At 47.6% G+C, this 16,536-nt stretch overlaps 1 protein-coding gene across 4 annotated transcripts in view; it reads left to right on the forward strand.

The window, feature by feature from the left end:
• The window catches only part of MBNL3 (muscleblind like splicing regulator 3), a 56,043-nt gene that overhangs the window by 17,650 nt on the left and 21,857 nt on the right, over positions 1–16,536 (forward strand). For all 4 annotated transcript variants that reach the window (XM_087972241.1, XM_087972243.1, XM_087972240.1 and 1 more), the window contains exons 3-5: positions 12,464–12,628; positions 13,408–13,608; positions 14,073–14,309. In XM_087972241.1, coding sequence (XP_087828367.1) covers positions 12,464–12,628; positions 13,408–13,608; positions 14,073–14,309 — 603 coding nt within the window. The remainder of the gene's footprint in view (positions 1–12,463; positions 12,629–13,407; positions 13,609–14,072; positions 14,310–16,536) is intronic.

Here is a 16,536-nt window from a genome sequence, read left to right on the forward strand (position 1 = left end):
GTTACTATTTAGTTGCAAAGTTTCAGTTAAAATGTATCTTTTAGAAGTCTTGTTGAAGTTTTACTGTAGATTCTTTTTAATTCCAGGCAGTCTCCTCCCTCTTCCAGATCCTGCCCTTATTCTTTTTCTCCCCCTTCCTGCTTATGAAAAAGAAAATTTTTAATGTCCAGAAATCTTTTATTATCCCTTTGGCATTTTGTTTATTTTCAGCTTAATTGCCTATTGATGTCAAAGCAGATTTTTCCGATTTCTTATTTAAGTCTCTTAGTTGTCAGTATAGGGAAGGAGAGAGAAGGAGAAAAAAAAAGCCAAACCTTTCCCTTTTCACTTTCCTTCGCTGCTTCCGACTCTTCTTTGGGAGCGATGTTATTTTTTGTAAGTTTAAATTCCAGGGTACCTTAGTTGTTGCTTTTACAATTTAACTCGGTCAGCCAAAACTTTCACTTCTTATCTTCCTCCTGCACATTCTTTTCCAGTCGAGTTCTCCTTTGTGGTGGCCATTTCTGACCACCACTGCAACCGCCTTTGGGAAAGGGAGTAATGGCCAGCTGAGGAGGAGAGATGCGGCTCTCCTCAACCCTGCTGGCGGTCTCCCCCCTCTTCACCACCTCTATGGGGTGGCTTAGCCCCAAAACCAGCCGGCTCGGGGCGCTCCAGTGGCGAGCCCAGACAGAAACCGCGCACAATCGCAGATTTCTATCTGTCGCCGAAGCCCTTCAAACCAGAAGTCCCTCTTTTTTTAAATATACCTTTCCTGCTGCGCATTCAGTTCTTCCCCCGACTTTGGAAGCTCAGTGGTGAACAATGCGGGTTGTATATCCATGCAAATCAGTTTTTATTCTGATATTTTATACAAGGACAAGGAAGGAGCAAAGGGCTTGGACCAATGCAAATATGAAGGGTCCATAACGAATCAGTTTGGCCTGGTGGTTAAGCACCAGGCTGGAAAGCAGGAGGCTGGGAGTTCTAGTCCCATCTTAGCCATGAAATCCATCTGGGTGACTTTGAGCCAATCACCAGCAGGTGGTGGTGAGTTCTAATCCTGCCTTAGGCATGAAAGCTTGCTTGGGTAGCTTTTGGCCAGTCCCTCCCTCTCAGCCCAACCCACGTCACAGGGTTGTTGTGGGGAAAATAGGCGGAGGAAGGTGTGTTGGGTATATTTGCCACCTTGAGTTATTTGTAAAATAAAAATAAAAAGGCAGGATATAAATAAATGGAAGTTTTTGCATGGAAGCATCCAGTACAGGCTGCCACAGGCATGAAAATAGCAAATACTGTTTTAGCAAAAGGGGTCCTCCTAAATGCCCTTGATTATCCAGCAACAGACTGCTGCCCACCGATCCTGGTGAGAAGGGAAGTAAAATGCCTGGGCTGAAAAGATTGAAGCAAGCCCACAATTCCATCTGGAAAGGAAGGAAACAGGCTGGAAATCGGTTCCTCTTCAGCCAAATAACAGCCATAATACAGGCCCAATCCCCAGAAAGGGGGCTGCAGGGGCCTTGTAATACTGGCCATAGCCTTACTTTGCAGAAAGGAAAGCTAGAGTAGAATATTCACCGAGGAGGAATTTTCATCCCAGCTCTTTGATGAGTGACTTTGTCACCACTCTATCACCTTGTTACTTGGTACAGCCAATTTTAGCTGGAAGTGCAGCTTCTCTTCGTACTTCACCCCAATCCTCCTCCTAAAAAATCTCTGGCAACCATAGGGGGGGAAATGGAGCTTTAAGTTGATAAGCCCAGAAATGGCCGCCTGACTTTCTAGGCTGGCTTCACTAAACATGGAATCTTCATTTATTTCTCGCCATCTTTTGATCCAAGAATGCAAATGGGCGGGGAGGAGAATCATGAGGTTGATCTGTGTAAAATGGCTTCTTGACTCCCCCAGTCCAAAAGAGTTTGTTTTCTGGAGAAACAGAACATAGGTAGTCCTCTTTTAGCGACTGCTTCATTTAGCAATCCTTCACAGCGATGATGGGGGGGGGGGATTACATTACCACCGTCCTTGCATTTACAACGTTTGCCGGCCTGCAAAGCTAAGGAGAGTTGAAGTCCGATTGTAAGACCAGTTGAGGTTTCCCAGAGTGACGGCTTTGCTTCATTTTTGTTCTCCGTTGTTCCAAGGAGTGTCAGTGGTTTTGTGTCTTACCGCCCAAGAACCTAATCAGGTGTTGAGATGCGGGAGCATGTTGATCTAAAGCTTCACCGTGGGTCTTTTACAGGAGGGGGAAAAACTCCCCAATAGATGTGCATTCATTGGAGTAAGAGATGTTGGGATAGTGTGGCCACCAATTAATTGATCCGTCTTGTCTCTGTTGTGATGTGTTTGGAAAGTCCTTTGCTTTCTGAAGTGGGCATTTCATAGCCGATTCCCTGATCCTTCAACAATGTTGGGTCAAATTGCTGCTGCTTAAGGGTTTCTGAATATATTTTCCCCTGTTTTCTTTTGTTCTGCTCTGTCCTTGAAAGCTGTGAGCTTCAGCAACCATACAAATACTTTGGATTTCAAGAGTAATGTGTTTACATTGGTTTTCTGTGACATTTATTCAGTAGTTGAATATTTTGCATGGCAAATCAGTTTGACTCCTGTATTTGGGATGCAGCCAACACAATGACTGAACTAGGGTGTTGTGTTGAAAAAAAAGAAAAGACCTGAACATGTTGGGTTTGGGATGTGAAAACAAATTAGCTCAGCTCATGAAGCAGAACTGATCCAGTTCACCTCCAAGAAGACAGCAGGGGGTTTCTTTTGTCTCCTGTTAGATTTGGGGTTGCTTTGCCTGCTGGCTCTTTAAGAACTGGGTGTATACTTACAACTTGTTGTAGAGCACATCTCTTCCTTCTCTGGACAAGAAAATCTGTTGCATTTTCTGGCTAATGAGAAAAAGGAAAGACGAATCCATGTATCAGAGGGGAAACAGTCTCTGGCAATTAGGATGTAACCAGCCATCTCTGTACAGATCGTGTTACATTGAGCCCAGCCATGCAATTAAGGTAATTGAACCGACAGTAATCCTTAAAAATGCACAGGAGGAATTGCAGAGGAGTGCTGGAGACTTCTGGGGGAGCGAGCTGTGACCATAATTATAAAAAGAAGGCAACCCTTCCTGCTGAAAGGTTTCTAAACCATCCGATTCCTGAAATCCATCCTTTCTTCAGAAAAAAAAATACATACATGGAGGTGCCTTTCTCTAAATTATGGCTGGCTTGTTTCAATTGTTCTTGGTTGCTATTCCATTTTCCCCTCTGCTTCGAGCAAGCATTTGTCAATATTTTTTCCTTTCTCTAATCATGCAGGTGGGCTCAAGTCCCCTTGGTATTTGGGGAACAAAGTAATGGTCTGGGGTCCAAGATAGGAAGCCATTTTGAAGGAATGTCCCATGTTCAGAGACGGGATGCCACTGGCATCTCTAAAGACTCGTCTCCATGCATATGACGCTTGGTGCTGGCATTAGGATGCTAGTTTAGATGGATTAGAAATCTCAGTGTTCCGGCTTGTCCTCATGGCCAGAAAAGTCCAAGAGAATGGAAGCTTGGATCATCACGCTGTTGAGGCTGCCATCTTGATTTCTTTGAACTTGGCCTGTAGATGCTCCTGCCAGTATTTATGACCATGATCATGGTCTCTCAAGTAGGCTAGTATCTCTACCCACTTGAGTTAATAATCTATTCCCGGAAGGTAGACACAAAGGATCTGATTGCTAAGTTGGTACATTGTAGGGCATGGATGTCAAACTCCAAAGGGTGCTTAGATCTGGCTGGCCTGGAAACAGCCAGAGCTCCGTTTTTGCTGGCAGAGGGCTGCAGGAGGCCATCGCGGCCATTTTTGTTGGCAGAGGGCTGACAAAAGAAGCCTGCAAAGAAGGGACAGGAAAGGAGAAAGGGAAAGAGGAAAGACAAAGAAAAAGATGGGAAGAGAGCAAGGAAGGAAAAAGAAGGAAAGGAGAAAGAAGAAGGAAAAAGGAGAAGAAAGGGAAGGGAGAAAGAAGGAAGGAAGGGGATTATAATGAGAGTGAGGGAGGGTCTCAGGGAAGTCCTGCCTTAGCCCTTGGCCACCACAGGTGCCCCCGACATGAGGGATGTCAAGCTGGCCATGCCCACCATGGCCACGCCCTCTCAGCCCTCCGAGGTCAAACACAGCCCAGATGCGGCCCTCAACAACCCTGTTCTAGAGCAACTTCCTCAGAAGGACCACCTGTCCGTCCGGTCTCTGAGAGCAAGGCTTTCGTTTCAATATTCCGTGGCCATCGGTTCTTTTCGGTCCTACGTCTTTCTCTCTTCTGCAGCTCTTTCTGATGGGAGGCTGTTAACGGGGGGACGGACAACCTGGCAGGCGGAAGAGCAGGAAAAAAACTGCCATGGCGCTGAGCTTGAAGCCACATAAATATTTCAGGAGCTCTCGACAATTTCACGCTGCATCCTCCTAGCTTGCACGTAGGAAGCGAGCGGCCCTTTTTGTTTTTGTCCGATCGGTTCCCATGGAACTGCCTGCATGGCAGGAGCCAGCTCGCCCCATGGCCATCGGAAAGGGAGGGGGGGCACAGTGCCATTGGCCCTGCAGTTGCTCCCATTTGGCCCAAGGGTCTGCAGCGGCCTTAAAGTTTGGAGAAGTGAGATTCCTTGTGAGTTTGCCTCCCTGAGAAAATTAGGACCTCCCTGAGTCGAGAGGAGATTTTCACAATTAGGTGAAGCTCCGTTTCTCAAAGTTGAACTTTTTCAAGCATCGGCTAAACCAACATCTGTCCCCTCCCTCCTTGGCCAGCAATAAAATAAAGGGAATTTACAGGGTGGAGACATTTCTTTCCACCTAATTTATTAACAGGCTATGATTTCTCCTGCCCCCCGCCCAAAAAAAATGGGGTTTCCCCTCTTCATTTGCTGAAAAGATCCTTAATCTAAATACCCTTTCCTGCATTTTGTGGGGTCAGAGGGAAAAAGGGACGAGAGGGAAACCTGTCAGCGGTTGGCCATCCCAAGGCCCTTAGAGCGCTTTACTCACTGGGGTCTGCTAGGAACAAGGCCAGCTGAGAAACTTCCTCAGAGGAGAAAAATTCCCCGAACTGTCCTCAAACGCTCCAGTTTCTCAGGGCCGCGTTTGAAGGAGGAAAGCTGCTGTGGGACCACCCATGGAGAAGGAAGTCCGGTGGTTGATTCCCAACTGTGTGGTTTGTTTGTTTTTTAACTTGAGTTGAGTTAAGCTGCAAGCAGAGAGAGATGATTCAGCCCTTGCGGGGAGCAAGAGATAGAGATGGGGTCGGGCCTGGTTCATCTTCAGCCATTGCTTTTGTTCTCGGAGTCACGCCAGAAATGGCAGCTTGCAGGTCACAGCCAGAAATCCTGGGCTAAAGCTCATCAGGATATGTGGCAGCTGGCTTCAGCCCGTGAATCTGACCGTTCTCCCCTTCCATCTGACTTCGCCCTGACCGGCTATATTTCTGCTGGCGGGGAGGTTGTCCCCAAGTTACGGTTGGGCGTTTCTCCCGGTCTTTCCCCTGTGTTTGTATCCAATTGCTTCCATTATGCAGCCAGGTTCACTGACCCCGGTTAAGCCACTGACCCTGGCTTAGAATTTGTACCTGCGTCTGTGCTAGCTCTGGTGGCGTTAGTGCAAGAAACCGGTCTAATCTTCTGCAAACCGGCCGAGGCGATGATGATGTCCTATACTTTTGAAACTATAGTTGGAAGGAGCCAAGGATCATCTAGTCATGGAGGAGGACGGTGTTGTCCAACCTGGCAATTTTAAGACTTGGGGGCTTCAACTCCCAGAATTCCTCTGCAATGGGTCATAAATCCACTTAAGCCATCCTGGAGGAGGTGGGGGCTCTCCAGCTTCTTCCTGAAATCTGAGATGGGGAATACTCCCCCCCCCCCCCGCCATGGTTCCCATCGGTCTGCTGGCTATCCATCCCGTCTGGCTTGTGCCCGAAAAAAATGCCCATTTGTTCCCGACTCTTTGGTTGACTTTGAGGCCTATGCAGATTCCCTTGGCCACAGCCTTGTCCTCTTGTGACCTCTTTGTTCTCCTGGCGACTCGCCTCTCCGTGTCTTGGAGGGGCTGGGGGCGGACGGCTCATGAATGCACGCGGCCATCTCCAGATCCTGGACCTCTCCAAACAATGAAGTGGCGCAGGAACCGTCTGACGGGTGTTTAGGCTTTACAAGAGCGGCTTGTGCAAGGATGAAAGGCCAAGCTGAATAGCAGCCTGTCACGCCTCGGACCCCGGGGTTGGTCTAGCGAGGGTCTCTCACTGGGGCTTAAGTAGCCCTTTGGTCGCTGTTGCTCTGACTCCCGTGCGGGTTGGCTCCCTTGCCAGAGAATCCCTTCTCGCCCTCTCAGCCGGGGCAGGAAAAAGCAGCCAGGAGACGTGGCTTGTTTTGATATTCCTCCCAAAGAAGGCCACGTCCACGTGCACACGATCCCCCCCCCCCGGTAAGCAGTTTGCTGGGTGATCCGGCAGAAGCACAGGGAGTCCTCGGCAGTTCGTTTAGTGACCGTGCAGAGTTACAATGGCACTGAAAAAAAGTGACTTAGGGCCATTTTTCACACTTGCGACGGTGGCAGCCTCCCCATGGTCACATGATCAGACTTTGGCTGCTTGGCAAGTGGCTCATATTCACTGATGGTTGCAGGGTCCTGGGGTCCCCTGATCCCCTTTTGAGACCTTCTGACAGTCCGCAGGGAAGCCAGATTCACTGAGCAACCGTGTCCCTGACAACTACAAGGATTCACTTAACGACTGTGGCTGGAAAGGCCGTAACATGGGGCAAAACTCACTTAGCAAATGTCTCCCTTAGCGACATAAGTTTTGGGTGCAACTGTGGTCGTAAGTCGAGGACTACCTGTAAAGAGACACTGGCATCCAGGGTCCCACCTTCACCATGCTTCCTTCTGTGAATAACTCAGTCAGATCTGGGCTTCTCCTTTCTGCATAAGAGGGCGGGCAGTGGTGGGTGGGCTGCCGTGTTTTGTCTGGGCCAGATTTGGGCACTGTGTGTGTGTGTGTGTGTCTTGCAAAAACGTGTGTCTTGCAAAACTTGGCAGCAGTTAGCAGCCTGGCATGCTCTTTATGGGTGCCTGCTTTTTCGTGAACGTTTAATGAGTTCTTGAGAAAAGGAGCTCTTCCACCGACTTGTTAGAAATTAGGATTGGGGCGGAAAATAATGTGACTGAAGGGTGGCAGAGGATAATCCCCTAGGGCTTGCCGGTCAATAGGCATCTCCTGGCTATGGCAATACCATCCTCCTGATTTACATGCCAAAGGAAGGGACCGACAGAGGCATTGTGTGTGTGCGTGCTTGTGTTTGTACAGTTAACCTTGTTAAGTTGTGATTGCCACTTAATCTGCTTCTTTGTGCTGGGTAGAGTAAATGAGATAGGGGCAGCTTTGCAGGGCGGTGAAGGCAGGAGGCGGCCCCAGGGTATGAGCCAGGCATTAGCCACGTTTCCCTTTGTGCGGCTGGAGTCGCTGGCCAGGGTTTGTGCAGTCTCAGCGAGATGGTCACAGCTAAGACTTAACACCCTGGTTCGAAGGCTGAGCCAAAGCAGGCTGGCTGGCCGCCTCCCTGTTGTCATTCAGCGCCTTGGGAAATATTTGGGGAGACCAGGCCGTTCCTTTCTAATTCACCTGGTTTAAAAGGACCTGATTCCAAGGAGCCGCATTAAAAAAGCTCTTTACTTTTCGTGCTGGATTGCAAAGCCCATCCTCTCTTGGCCATTGCTTGCACTGGGGGGATGATGTCTTAGTTTTGCAGCCTAGGAATTAATCCAGGGATCTTTTGTTGACTTTGAGAGCTGAAAGTTTGGCAGTTGGTAATTTTTTTTTTAACCCAAGGCTGACTTCCTTTGACAGGAGAAGAACATTAAGAGGAGAAGGGGAGCATCTGTTCTTCTTCTCATAGGAACTCCGTTTTTGGCATTTTGCGCTGGAAACAGGTGGGCCCTGTGGAAAAGGAAAAGGTGGGGTGTTTGTAAGCATCGGAGGACACGAATGTCCAAGAGTCCTCCATCTCAAAGCATTATTCGGAGAGCAAAAAGGGGGCATTTTACCATCTCCTTAAGCAACGCAGGAAATGAACATGAAAGGCATAATTTCATACCTTAAACTCCTGCAGGGAAGAATGACAGCCTGGACATGTATGGGGTTTGTGTGTTTTGTGTGTGTAAAAGTTTTTGTTTTTTAAAAACATTTATCCAGGGCTGCCTACATGTTGGCAAGGCTCATTTCTATTCTACAGTCTCATTTTCTGCCGCAGGTGTAAACCAGATTTTAAACCAGAGGTTCTAATTCCTTGCCAGGAGAACTCTCCGATTCTACCGCTAAATCTCCCCTTACAATCCACCTCTTGGCAACCCCTTTTTGCAAGTTAGTTTTTGCATATTAATCTCTATCCCTTTCCTTCCGTCCAGCTGAATCAGCGTGATTAGAAAGTAATTTTAAGTTTCGCTTCCTTGCTGCAGAAAAGTTTCCGTGGCTGACTTTTGTGCAGAAAACCTTTCTTAGTCATTCAGGCTGGGGAAATTCCACTGTTCCCTCTTCTGATTTGTAAAATTCATTGCTGTGGAAAGGCTGTTTTGATGAATATTACAATCCAGATTTCTCTATGGTACATCCAAAATAATTACTAACCTTCCAGAAGTTTTGTTATCGTATTTGCTCAGGCGTTTATAGCTGTTACCCCAAACCTCTCAAGGAAACAATTCCTTTTTCCCTAGAAGGAAGGCCCGTTAGATTCTTTCATGTCATTCTGATTCCCTCTAAGATGGTTTGCAGGCCTGGCTAAAATAAAAGGATTGAGTCACCTTTGTCTCTCTCCTTCTGTAATCGGAGGGAGCTATTTTAAAAATGCAGTACATTTCTTGGCACGGATTTCTCTCCCAGATTGAAAACAAATTCTCAGCTCAGATGGATTGTTATTTTTAAGTCCAGGAGCTGTTTATGTTAATTAAAGCAGTTGATTTTTCTAAATTATGTGACAACACAAACACACGTTGGCCCTTAACAATTTCCGCAGCCTTTTCCTTCCGTGAAATCGGGCTCCTTCGCAAGGCCTTTCCTCCTCCTTCCTTTTGTCCTTTTCTGGCGGGGTCTTCATGCCTGAGGGGCTCCCTGGGAGCTGAGGAATTAGCACCCCAATTCTGTCGCACGAGGAGGGGGCTTTCTCTGAGATATTGTAAAAGGTGCATTATTATTATTCGGTCCAATCTAAGTATAGTATATAAAATCATATATTGCAATGTCCTACCTGTCAATGAAAATACTTCAGCTTCAACCATAACAACACAAGAGCAAACAATAGATACAAACTCAGGGTTAACCGCACCAAAGTTGATTGCAGGAAATACGACTTCAGCCACAGAGTGGTCAATGTCTGGAATACTCTCCCTGACTCTGTGGTTTCTTTCCCAAACCCAAAAAACTTTAACCTTAGACTGTCTACTATTGACCTCACCCCCTTCCCTAAAAGGCCTGTAGGGGGCGGGCATAAGCGCACCAACGTGCCTACCGTCCCTGTCCCATTGTTTCTTTTATATTTTTATTTTTCTTATATGTATCCATTTCATGTATTCATATCTATATTTATACTTATACCTATTATCTTGTAAGTGATTGACAAATCAAATCAAATCAAATAAATAAATCATTCTCAGTTTAGTGACCATTAATAGGACACTTTCTCCAAAAGCTGAAATCACGAGTTATCACAGGCTCAGGGTTGTTTTGTGTGTGTGTGTGTGCGTCCATCCAAAAATTCAGGAAGGCAGCTAAAGGTATGCGGTGGCATTCAGACACGGGGCCCTTTAACGCCTCCCATTCAGAGCTTGCCTGCTTCCCTGGCTAGAACTCTCTGCAGCCCCCTCTCCAAGCAGGGAGGGAGGCCGCATCGATTCTCTGGCTCTGCCCTTGTGATGCTTGTAGCAAACCTCAGGGGCAGCAGCGCCGCCGTCCCCAGGTGACCTTCAGGGCAAATTGCCAAGTGGGGTTAGGAGACTTGTTCTGGAGATGTCAGAGCTGATGGGTTGGTCAGAGGCGCGTGCTTCTGAGGTTGGAAAGCAGGAATAATGGTCAGTATAGAGCTGGGGGCCCAGCAGCTGATCGTTGGAGCAAACTGTTTTGCTCACAGATGATCCTCAGAGCTACCAGTTTGCTACCGAACTGGTAGCATGCCACCACTGGTTGAGAGGCTGTGTAGGACAGGGCTCTCCAGCCTCGGCCACTTTAAGACTTGTGGACTTCAGCTCCCAGAGCCGGCCAAGGAACTCGGGGAGTTGAAGTCCACAAGTCTTAAAGTGGCCGAGGCTGGAGAGCCCTGGGGTAGGAGGCTTGCAGAAAGGGGGGCCTTACCTCATGTTGGAGTCTCCACTGCAGCCCAACTCTGGCCCAGAGCAGGGTTTGAGTGCCCTCCAAGGTGTCCATCACAAGAGGGGTCAACCTCTAGCCAAACATGGTGATCCCCAAGAGGCGAACCAGAGTTTACGGCAAATGCCTGGTTAGTATTTGTGGGAAGAATCCTCGGAGCCATAGGCTGCAATGGGAAGGCTAAAACACACACACACACACACACACACACGAGAACATGTGGCCAGCCCTGTTGCCAAGATGACCCCCTAGGCAGACCCCTGAGGACCCCAGTAGTTGAGCTCTTTTCTACCTGGACAGCCCTGGCTCAGCGGCACGAAATTAACCTGCAGAGCTGTGATTGGACGGGACGTGGGAGGTGAGGCAGACTTATTTTAATGGATGTCTCTCGATGCGCTAAAAGAGGAGCAGATTGCATGTTTTTGAAGGTGACCAGAACGGAGCACTTGGAATTATTTGTTTTATCCTACCGTGATATCAGCAGACGTTCCTGCTATCAAAGCAAGAGTCAGGTGGAAGTCAGGCCATCAGCGGAGGGCCCTTCCCAAAGGCAGGAGCATTGAACTTGTTGCATCATTCAGGCAAATCTTAATTTCACTATAAATAGGTTCCAGATTTCTGGGGGAAAGTCTACTTGAGCTTAGGGTGACCTATATAATATTCCTTCCTCCACTTTTTCCCAGTCCTTGTGTAGGACTCTAATCATTATACTGTGTACTCTCTATTAATAAAAAACAGGAATTGGGTTAAAGGAAACCAAGCAAAACACAAGCAACACACACACACACACACACGGTTTTTCTTAGGACTTATTAACACCTTTCAGTCAACAGACGGAATAGCATTATTTTTTTAATTCCAGCATGCTGATTTTAAGGAAGGGGCCTGCAGCTGGAAGCTAAAATCCCCCCCCATAGTCCACGATGCATCCTGCCCTCTCCCCTCCAAACTGCCAAGCTCATTGAATGTTCTGTGGAGCTGCCAGTTCAAACAACGCATGCATGTTCCCAGGGAAATCTTGGCTTAGGAACTCAGTCGCTTGAGAAGCTGATAGCTTATTTTCACACACATCTAACCTGCCCCCTCCCCAAGAGGGTTTATTCTAAATTTGGCTGGGGAGCCTTACTACCTGTGTGCAGAGCTGAGGTGTCCATAAGCTCAACCTTGACCAATTGAGATGTGTGGACCAACTCCCAGAATTTGCCGGTCAGCATGGCCGACGTGAGGAATTCTGGGAGTTGAAGTTCATGGAAGGCATGCTGCTAGTATTATCGTGGCTGGTTGTCCAGTCAGCCAGACGTTCAGACTGAATTCTGCATTTCTGTCCACCCATCGAGTCCTTCCCAAGTACCTAGGACAGGCAGAGGTGGATGTGAGCTCTCCCAAGTAAAGCTGCCTTCTGCAGTTGACTGGTTTTGTGTTTTTGTCAATGCCACTGATGCTCCAGATGCTTTGGGATTGCACCCAGGGTGCCTGTTCCTGTTGGTACTATCTTTGCTTTCTTTTGCCACAGACATTCTACTTCTGTTTGCGGATCTTTGTATTCTGTGATTTTCTCCCGTTCTTCCCCTTCTTCTGCTGTCTTCAGGAACCCCAATATCCACTATCCAGATTTCTTGGTCTTTCTTATCAACAGTTGTTAAGTCTGGGGTGTTGTGTGGCAGATGATTGTCTGTTATGATTTCAGTTGGATAATGGAACCTGGCAGAGTAAGACAGTGAGGATATAATCACAGGGTTTGTAGCCCTGGATAGCTAATTTTATTTTTACAGAATAGCACGGCTCAAATTGTACGTTACTACTTAAACTTTGAGTTTATTTTTATTACTACCATACATACTTTTTCATTACATCCTCGCTGTTGGAGTGTTTTTAATTTTTGTTTGTTAAATACACTACTTGGTTTTTTAAAAAATAAATTTAAAAACAGTTGCATCCTGTCATGTATTTTCTGTGCTGATATCGTGTCTAAAAATGAAAAGTAAACATGGGAGACACTCCGTTCTCCCTCCAGGTGCTGAGTAATCCGTTTTTATCCTGGTCTCTCAGGGATTCTGCTTCCGAAAATGTACTTTTCCTTTTTTTTTTTCCCCACAAACCCCTTAGGGTCGCTGCACTCGAGAAAACTGCAAATACCTTCACCCTCCACCACACTTAAAAACACAACTTGAAATCAATGGGCGCAACAACCTGATCCAGCAAAAGACAGCCGCTGCCATGTTTGCACAGCAAATGCAGTTTATGGTCCCTGGAGCCCAGCTGCAGCCGATCGTAAGTGACAGGGAGTCATTCTCGATGAGGTCTGGCTCAGAGCAGGGGCTTCTTGGGCCAGAAAGGATAGAGGTAAGATAGGGCCACGTTTCCAGCAAGGTGAAGATGAAGCAAGGTGACACCGCTGGACCGCACGGGTTGCATCTATCAGGGATTTCTCAGCACCAGCTGGAAAAATTGTGTCGGTGACTTCAAGGTGGGAAAACGCATTGGAGCGGGTGGAACGTCAGCAGAATCCCTGACCTTCCCCAAACCCCCAACATCCGCATTCAAAATTGGCACTTTAAGCGAAGAGACCTAAGGTGATCGTGCTCCATTCTCCACCTACCCATCCAGGTTATTTCAGGACAATGGCCCATGCGTCGGAAGCTGCGCATAGTCCGCCCAAAGCCTATGCCCTCATCAACCAGACCGTCCTTGGAGCACTACAAGATCCTTGGCAGATTTTGTTCAAGAGACCCAGCCCCCAACCTTCTTGACTTCCTAGGCTTAGGTGTTAATTTTCTATGTCTTGTCCACACTTCCGATCTGTGGCCTCCTTAAGAGCAGGCGGAAAAATCAAATCCCCCCTTCTTTCGAATGCAGCATGGTGCATCAACCCTTCTAAAGAGTGGATGGTGGAGGCCCATAGATGAATATTGATAGATGGCTATCTGCTCAGTGATTGGGCAGGGGGTTGGACTTGCTGAGGCAGGGGGTTGGGCTAGATGACCTACAAGGTCCTTTCCAGCTCTTTTCCCCTGATGACAGCCTGCCTTTTGCTTGATCTTCCCCAACAGACGACGTTTCCTGTGACTCCTTCGCTTGCAACCAGCCCCACCATGGCGTTCAGCCCCTACTTAAGCCACGTTTCTCCAGGGATGGGTTTGATGCCTGCAGAGCTCTTACCAAACACGCCCGTCCTGGTGTCCAGCAACCCCGCGGTTTCCATACCCGGTGGCTCCGCGGGGCAGAAACTCATGAGGACAGATAAATTGGAGGTATTTGCCTTGGCTTGGGTTCCGTTGCCTTATTTCGTGAAGGAATCGGTAGGAGAATTTGGGTGCAGATTGCTCTGTTTCCGTCAGCCCTGTGGGAAACGAGAAGCACACCCAGGAGGACTAACTATAATTTTATTGTAGGGTTACATTAATAGAATTGTGCAGTCTGAAAGGGCATCTCTTCCCCCTTCACCTTTCAGTTCCAAAAACTTCAGAAGGTTTCCCTGCTGGGATGATTGCCATGCCCCCATTCTGGCCTGCAGGTTCAGCTGCCTCTTATCCAAATATTGCCCCTTCTGTCTCCCAAGGCCATTTCCACACGCTCTTACCATTTCTCTGTTCTATCCTGCAAATTGATACGGCCACCCTTCTTCTTACTCAAACAAACCTGGCAGAGCGATCGCCTTGAGACCAGCAGGATGTATATTGTCCCTCTTTGAACCCCACCTCCTCTGCCTTTCCAGGTGTGCCGAGAATTTCAGCGTGGAAATTGCACGCGGGGCGAGAACGACTGCCGCTACGCTCACCCAATCGATATTGCCATGATTGACACGAACGAGAACACGGTCACGGTGTGCATGGATTACATCAAAGGCCGATGCTCCAGGGAGAAATGCAAGTACTTTCACCCCCCTGCGCATTTGCAAGCTAAAATCAAGGCAGCTCAGCACCAGGTGAATCAAACAGCCGCGACCGCAATGGTAAGAGAGCCACCTTCAGCGACGACTTGGCTGAATGTTGTGTTGTCCCACCAAGTGGGGACAGGGGGTGCTCCCCCTTTTTAAATACTCACCCTCCCACAATCACCCGTTCAGCCCTGAGAGGCTCGTTTAGAAGGAAGTCCCACAGTTTTCAGAACCCATAAAGCAAATCCTATCGTATCTGAATCAAACCTTTCTTTCTTTCTTTCTTTCTTTCTTTCTTTCTTTCTTTCTTTCTTTCTTTCTTTCTTTCTTTCTTTCTTTCTTTCTTTCTTTCTTTCTTTCTTTCTTTCTTTCTTTCTTTCTTTCTTTCTTTCTTTCTTTCTTTTTCTTTCTTCTCCCCCTCTCTCAGCATAGAACATTTACAAGAAAGAGCCATAAAGAATTTTCTATTTAAGATCCAAACCTATACAAAGCCAGTGTATGCGGTTGTATCCATATCTGTATCATTCAGTTCCACATTAAGCTGCCAATCATCCCAAAGGTGCTTTTTCAAGAGGCACCTGGACTTCCTTTGTTTTTCGTTGAAGACTTTTCACTTGCCATCCAAGAAGCTTCTTCTGTTCTGACTGAATGGTGGGGAATGGAAGGATTTGTATTCCATTCCCCACCATTCACTAGAACTGAAAAAGCTTCTGGGATGACAAGGGAAGCGTCTTCAAAGGAAAAACAAAGGAAGCCCAGTTGCCTCTTGAAAAAGCACCTTTGGGACAACCATGGCCTAGATGACGGAGAGTCTCCATAGACATTAAGATGCCGAGCGTCCACTCTGGGCTTAGGGTGGGTCTTGTCACTAAAAGAGAACACACCTTGATGGCCAAGCTTCTCATCGGCGTTTGGAAGAATCAGCTCACACCTTCTTTATTGATCTGGGCTGATTCCTGACATGCTACCAGTAGCATTTGTCTCCCCATGTCACCCCAGTTCATGCTGAATTCATGCTGTCCCTTGTCAGCATGACACTTTATTAGCAGTGTGCCACTTTCAACCGCCACCCAGCCTTAAAACATTTTACCGATTGCTTGTTTTCAGAGCTGGGTCATCCAAACTGTCTTGTAATGTTCACTCACTCCCCACCCCCACCCTCTTCCCAGGTCTCGGTTTCACCGCTGGGAGGATTTTGAAACGCGGCTGCTGATGAAGGGCCAAGCCTGCCCTCCCTGGCACCTTTTAAGGTGGCACAGTAACTGGTTGGTTGATGGGCCGACCGGTTGATTGATCGATGGGCAAAATGGAGAGACGGAGAAAGACGGTTTCACATCTTTAGACGGAACCCTTTCTCAGATTGTCCGTGTGTTGGTCACTTTGAAGGAAGGCAGGAGGTGTGGTTGGAAAGACACCCAGAATTCCTGGAGGTTGTCTCAAAATTCTTTGAGAGTAGATGGTTCCCTCTTAAGCTGGGAAGAAATCTTGGGATTTCAAATGTATACTAATCCCCCCCTTTCTGGACAAGCCCTGTGCTGTTTATTCATACTTCACACACCCAGCACATCACTTTTTTCACAGATGCTCCCTGGGTTTGGCCACACACCTCCCAAGTGCTTGCTGACACAGAAGTGAGCCTCTCTGAAAGCAGCTGGACTTGCTTCTGATGAGCACCAAGAATTCAGCCCTAAAAACCAGAAGGCATCCTCAAAGGGCAGCCAGGCAAATTGGGAGCACACTTTCACGCAGTCTAAATCTTTATTCCCTAATGTGTATTTTAAAAATGGAAGGTTTTTTTTAAAAAAAATAATCAAAGAAATGTTTAAACCAGGAGTGCCCAACCTTGACTACTTTAAGTTCTGTGGGCTTCAACTCCCAGAGTTCCCCAGCTAGTTATGGTGGCTGGGGAATTCTGGGAGTTGAAGCCAACAGGTCTTAAAAGTTAGCAAGGTTGGACAGCCCTGGATTAAAAGAAAGGGAGGGGGGAGCATGGAGGAGCAGGAAATATGGGGGTTTTTTTTGCACGTTACAGAGACACTATATCACAGTGGTCCCCAACCTTTTTGTACCAGGGACCGGTTTCAAGCAGAAAATTTTTGCAAGGACCGGGGGAGAGAAGAGAAGGAGGCTTCGCTCTCTCGCTGCTCCACCAGCCCAGGAAGAAACTGCTTCAAAGAAGCGGGGGCTTTTCCTGTCGCCGCAGCTATTCCGGCGCCCGTTTCACCCCCACCCCGCCCGCCAGCGCCGCGCACTTCAATCCACAATGTCCGTTTGCCTGCCTGCCTGCCTGCCTTAGTTTCTG

The sequence above is a fragment of the Notechis scutatus genome, chromosome 10 (assembly GCF_049901735.1).
Source record: "Notechis scutatus isolate UNSWTSFEM ecotype Mainland chromosome 10, rNotScu1.2, whole genome shotgun sequence".
In the NCBI taxonomy this organism is placed as follows: Eukaryota; Metazoa; Chordata; class Lepidosauria; order Squamata; family Elapidae; genus Notechis; species Notechis scutatus.